General features: G+C 42.9%; 1 protein-coding gene across 2 annotated transcripts; it reads right to left on the reverse strand.

The window, feature by feature from the left end:
- Positions 1 to 3,658: 3,658 nt before the first annotated feature.
- LOC136537803 (expansin-B5-like) lies at positions 3,659 to 5,781 on the reverse strand. 2 transcript variants are annotated; one of them, XM_066529768.1, is made up of 4 exons: positions 5,625 to 5,781; positions 5,434 to 5,531; positions 5,116 to 5,312; positions 3,659 to 4,222 (listed from the first exon to the last, which is right to left on the reverse strand). In XM_066529768.1, the coding sequence occupies exons 1-4, from the start codon at positions 5,767 to 5,769 to the stop codon at positions 3,844 to 3,846; spliced, it is 819 nt and encodes a 272-aa protein (XP_066385865.1). In that variant the 5' UTR covers positions 5,770 to 5,781; the 3' UTR covers positions 3,659 to 3,843. The 2 variants fall into 2 exon arrangements, with proteins under 2 accessions (XP_066385865.1, XP_066385864.1); XM_066529767.1 differs by having other exon boundaries at positions 5,116 to 5,315.
- Between the last annotated feature and the right edge of the window lie 347 nt (positions 5,782 to 6,128).

Below are 6,128 nucleotides of genomic sequence, written 5' to 3' on the forward strand. Positions count from 1 at the left end.
GCAGTCAGCACACAAGAGTTGGCGCTGTTTTTGTGAGTCACCAACAATGCCAAACTCAAGTATGAAAATTACAATAATATACTACTACGGAACATATATGTTGAAAAATACAAAAAAGTATACCTCAAACAACTAAATCTCAAAAATATATATAAGATTAAAGAGCCAAAATCACTCCATTTCTTTCATTCGATTTGACCCGACCGTTCAGTCCGCTCGCTCGCGCCCAGCTCAACTCACATTTGCTAATAGTACGATGCCGTCGCGTTCTTTCGAGAAGCTGGTGGCATGTTCTTCCGATGCACGGACACATTTGCTAATAATACGAAGTCATCTACTGGTAGAACAATTTTTCGAAAATTGTTCCGCCGAAAAACTAAAAGGTAAAATCAAATGGGGAAAATAATTTAATTTTCTCTTAAGCATATATGTTTAGAACTTATTTGCATGGATCAAAAATAATTTTGAAATTTAGTGGTTCCATGTATATTTTTGTATTTTTCAACATATATGCTCCTCAGTGGTATATTTTTATAATTTTCACACTTGAGTTTGGCACTGTTGGTGACTCACAAAATAGCGCCAACTCTTCTGTGCTGACTTCTTTCCCTCCAAAAAAGAGAGACCGATACGTGACTCACAAAATAGCGCCAACTGACTTCTTTCCCTCCAAAAAAGAGAGACCGATAGCACCTGGATGAGAAAAAAATATGAGAGAGAAAAGGGGTTTTCATCCTAGCCATGGATGGTTGCTTGGAGGGCTGAGATGCTGCTACTACTTGGAGGGCTGTAGTATCTTTTTCATTCCCCTAAAGGTTGTGATTTCTGCCATGATTTTTTAATTTTCAGCTTTATCAGACCACTTTTGAGGGAACGAGCTGCCACTCTACTATAATACTAGATTTCATTTGATTGGTATGTTAGCTCTCATTTGATTGGCAGATCATAACAGATAGTCAGATATATCTTCACCTTATCTGTTGTGGACGCTTTCGTAGGCAAGGTCTATAAGGGCCGCAACATTGTTCCTGCTGTTAAAGTAGCTACATCTTAAATATGCACCCAGTTTGGGATCTTGACTGATTAAAACATAGACCTAATCTATAACCGAGTGATCCAATCTGACGAGTTACGAGAAGCGAATCGAGATGATAGTACATGTCCAATATCAGCATGATACACTAGTGGTCAACACCATGAAAAGCGCGGCTTCCCAGTATTTGACCTCGAGCGCATCTTTGTCGTGCTTGGTGTCTCTCTGGCCGTCGTCTTGCTGAACCCCTCCTCAATTGTCAATAGGTTCATATAGTCTAGGCAAAAGTGGCTTTGGATTAGGCCTAGCTTCCATTTGTTGCAACGAATGAGCTGTGAATCAAGAATACAGTGATAATCATAATGTCGGGCCAGGCCTTGAGATCTTGCAAGTATATGTTGCCTCTTACAGAAGGATGGCAAAATAGATCAGCCAGAGAAGAAGCTATAGTGGCAAACATTTAACAATATAAGTCCAGGTCAACCAATGCAATTGAATAACCTTTCTTAAATACAAGCTTACAGTTTTGGACAAATGTTCCATAACTGAAAAAAAACTGTATTTTCTTATGTTTTATATTTTAGAATGGGAGCTTGAATTGTGAATAACATTTATTTTACATCAAAAAAAAATTTGCTGCACATTGGTACCCTAGGGTCAGAACTCAACTTAAAGCAAAAGGTTGAGAGGTCATCACTGATAAGCTATGTTCTGTTCTGCTTTTGGTGCTAACTTTTATCATAAAAATCATGGATTTAACAATAAATTGCACGATGGTGCGAAATAGCACACTGCATAAAGATTATATTATAATTACCAAAGTAGATAAACAGAGCAAGATGAAGGATTAGATTTTGCAAAGCAATTCCACTGGTTTTCTAGAATTACCCACTTGACAATCAAGGGTTAAAATGGCACATACACTCTGTACAATGGTGGAATTGCCATACTCATATTGGGATTACTTATGATTCTGCTGGCACTACTATATGACATTTTGCTGTTGTACAGTCAGAAATTTAGACTACCACTAAGCCAGTGAATGAGAAATTAGGAAGACAGAAAAAGAACATTCCAGCCTCCTAGTACCTGTACCTTCATTGGCTTCTTGGAGGCACCTATAAATTCTATTATATTTTTTTTCGCGATCGTGCTTTAGCACGTTTTTCATTAAGGAGAAGAGAGTTTGTTACAAGCCTACGGCTACGGTAATCCAAGGTTACCGAAGCAGCACACGAACACTTATACAAGCGCTAGCACTTATGCGATTACATGATAGCCACCTATAAATTCTATTATATACAGAAACATATGTAGGTGAAACCGTGAAAGTCAATGGAAATTTTGTGATTTACTTTTGTCGTCGTTTTTAGCAGGGTAGTGTAGGAAGTCAGGTTAGGGGGTAATTATACATACAAAGAACTGATTTGTTTAATGTACAGCAAGCAGGTGCATAACGAATTGCCTGATGCTCTGACATTTCAGTTTGAATAGTAGGGTCCTAAGAACTTAACTGAATATATGAATGGTATAGTAACCAACAATGCTTTTTAACACATGATGACATGTAAAGCACAAAGGGCATTAGTACCGCAAAAATGAGAAAACGAAATTTTTTGAATTTGCATATGGAAACTAATCTGCACCTGGTTTCTAGCCATTTAAATTGTACAACAAAACTGAACTGGTGAAGGGATATTTAGCTCACTGATCTAACTGATATAACTAAATAGCTAAGCTGTTTACTTATCTGTTAATGGAAATGCAGATCAAGGAACTATAAAAGGTTTGGGAAAATAGATTATTGCAGGACTCTTGCGGTAGAGAAGTGCAGCTGTTTCGTGTATTGCTTCAAAGATCAGTAATATGAAATCTTGTTTTATAGCATTGATCAGACCATTAACGGTAGGAACCACAAAATGTAAACACATGGCTGGGTTTGTACCACGCCTATCAACGGCAGTTCGCGGATGGCAGGGGATGGTGCCAGTGCCAGCCGCTCTCGTGCACACTGCCTGCTTGACGAAATGCCATTTGTGGGATTGGCCACGCTGCCATCTCACCATGTCCCAGGCAAGCACACCTATGGTCCTTCACCTGATAAATATGGACAGCGACGAGGACGAATAGAGCATTGACGCCAACTACAGCCTGTTCGCTTGAGATTATCAGCCAAATCAGCCAGCTATTCAGCAGTGTTTTTCTCTTACAAAAACCAGCCAGCAGTACTTTCAGCCAGCCAGATTTCAGCCAAGCGAACAGGCTGTATACGTCTTGTTCGACCTTGAGACCTTCCCTAGCCGGTGGCGGACAAGTGGACAATGACGATCCCTCTGAACAAGCATCTCTATAAGACTATAACACAGGTATGCAAACAGCTGAAGGAAAGAAATGCATCAGAGTTGCCAGCTCAAACACTTCCGTTACTTCAATTCCAACATGCATATAACAATAAACTTCCTTGATCATATTCTTGCCTAATTTACATGATATTGATTTGAGAAGTGCAAAATCAAAATGCTGGAATGAATGATTAATTTTTAGGCCAATCATACACCGAGGAGCTCATTGATAAAATCTGTTTTAAATTCAAGATACTTTGCAAATGTCAGTTTGTAAATTTCTTCAACATCAATGTGTTATTCACTAAAGATTGTATCTTTGGCTCACTGTATCCAGCGGGTAAAGTATTACATTGTTCAGCAGCAGCAGCAGCGGAGATACACGAGTACTAGTATATTAAGTAGTACGTAGATAGTAGGGCGAGTCAGACCGGACGCAGCGGCATGCATGCAAGACGCTCGGTCAATCTAAAGCAGCCGGAAATAAACCGCGCCTGGCTGCCATCCCTGCGGGATGACGCCGGTCATGGAGACTACCTTCGTGGGGGCCTTTGGGTCACTTAGCGATGAGGTGTAGACCATCATCGACATTGGAGGCGAGACGGTTGAAGAAAGATTGTAGCGGCCCACGTACTTCCACGTGGCACCGTGGCTGTGGGTCATCGTACTAAAAATCCTGTTCCCAGCGTTCGCGAGTAGCACTCGCATCTCCTTCCAGGAAGCCCACCCCTCGGTGTAGAGCAGGGTGACTGAGAAGTTGTCCTTGGTGGCGCTCGGGTCCACCTTGAAAAACGGGAACTTGGCGTTTGGGGGGAGGTTCGACGGTGGGGTGTAGTGGCAATCCTCCCTGTAATGCAACTGTACAGTGAGTATGTTATATTAATTAATGCATGTCCATATAATTCGATCATAGTACAATGCGAGCTATATATATATATATATATATATATATATATATATATATATATATATATATATATATATATATATCGCTTTAATTTGGAACTTGCAAGTTTGACTGGCAGACAACTGAATGAAAAATAACAATGCGAGCTATATAGCCTATGAGTAGTACAAGTAACTAGTGCTTCTGATACATGGAAATGATATAAAGAGTGCGAGATCGACTGAATCCTTCTTCTTCTTCATTTTTATTTTAGTTGTTACTGGAAGAATAAGGAACGTGCAAATTGAACTCTCATTCCTAGCTTGATAGCTAGCTAGGGACCGGGCGGGCGGATTCTGACAAATTAAGCACTGCGTACGTACGTACAAACAGGCGGATCATCATTCATGCATGGAAAGTGCATTCAACTTCTCAACATTAAACGGCTAGCTAGCGTGGTGTTTTACAGTACTACTCAGTAGTAATGTGCCGACAACTATAGCGAAACACCCACACGGCAACACAAGATATGACTACCCCAAATGGTTGCTTGCATTGGGTGACCGTCTTATTACTGATCAGTACAGGTCATGGAGTTACTACTTAAGAATCTCATCGTATCGTGGAGACGAAAGCTACTCAAGGAGACAAATAATACTAAAAATCCTGAAAAGGATAAGCACCTATTTATTATACGCCCGCAGAAACAATTAACTCGATGGTGTTGAATCAACTACTGAAGAAACTGACCATCAGCGCGCAGTTGGTTATTCAGTCGGAGCTAGGGGAGTGAATTGAATTGAATTGAATTGAAGAAGCATGCAGGAGGGTAGCCAGATCAGAGAGACACGTACGCCTCGAATTCCACCGTGACATTCCCGGCGGCACGGAGTTCGGCGGCGCGCCCGAGCTTCGCCATCGCTCCGAAGGCGTGGCCGGCCATGTCGAAATGCTGGTTGTTCGGCTCCGCGCACAGCGCGCTGCGGCAGGAGTCGGTCACGGTGACTCTGACGCCCATCGACCAGCACGCGGGGTGGCCGGTGCACCTGACCTGCTACATGATATGTATGCATTAATGCATGCATTAGTACGTACACTAGTATATGTCATTAATTACACAAGACAGCTGGTGTAGCTAGTAGTGTGTATATATGCATGTAGTATTACTGCACCTGGTAGCACATTCCACACTCGTCGTCGTTTCCGAAGCCGGTGACCAGGGCCGAGAAGGGTGGCACCGTGATGGTGTCGCCGAATCCACAACCCCCGTCTGTGATTCACAGATCAAATTAATCAGCGACCAAAAGATATACTATAGTGCGATGCAAAAATCAATCAGATCAGGTGGTACTAGTGCACGCACTCTCGTTCCCGGCGCCGTCCGGCGCCCCAACCCAGCTGGCGGTGCCAGTCCTCTCCAGCTGGGCACTAGCACCGGAGACCAGGAAAATGAAGAAGAGCACGGCGAGCGGGAGCCCTCCGCCGCGGGTGAGCTGGGTGGTCGCCATGACGGCAGGAGCAGGAGCAGGACGCGATGGGTGCTGATGAGAAGACAGCGGCGTCCCGGCGCGGCCGTATATATAGCCCGCCGGCCGGGAGGGAATTCCACAGGACGCTTTGATCTGGATCTAGAGTTTAATACTGTATGTGACTTTCATTCATTCTAATAGCCAAAGAACGTGACAAAGTGCATGTGCACGGTAGTGTCATATCGGGGGCTGGCTTGCATGCATACGCATCCACTAGACGACGACGACGTCGTTGGCCGCAACTGATCCCAACTTCCGCCCCACAAAAGGCATAGCGAAACAGAAGCCTTGACTTACAACTTGTTTTGGTAAGCTGTGGCGGTTATTTAAACAGCTTC

This window comes from Miscanthus floridulus, chromosome 2 (assembly GCF_019320115.1).
Source record: "Miscanthus floridulus cultivar M001 chromosome 2, ASM1932011v1, whole genome shotgun sequence".
Taxonomy (NCBI): domain Eukaryota; kingdom Viridiplantae; phylum Streptophyta; class Magnoliopsida; order Poales; family Poaceae; genus Miscanthus; species Miscanthus floridulus.

Excerpts from the sequence above, each read along its gene's own strand:
- LOC136537803 (XM_066529767.1), bottom strand. The coding sequence starts at position 5,769 with ATGGCGACCACCCAGCTCACCCGCGGCGGAGGGCTCCCGCTCGCCGTG. Across the intron at positions 5,316-5,433 it reads AGTGTGGAATGTGCTACCAG|CAGGTCAGGTGCACCGGCCA; the intron begins GTGCAGTAATAC and ends CATATCATGTAG. Across the intron at positions 4,223-5,115 it reads GTCACGGTGGAATTCGAGGC|GGAGGATTGCCACTACACCC; the intron begins GTACGTGTCTCT and ends GTTGCATTACAG.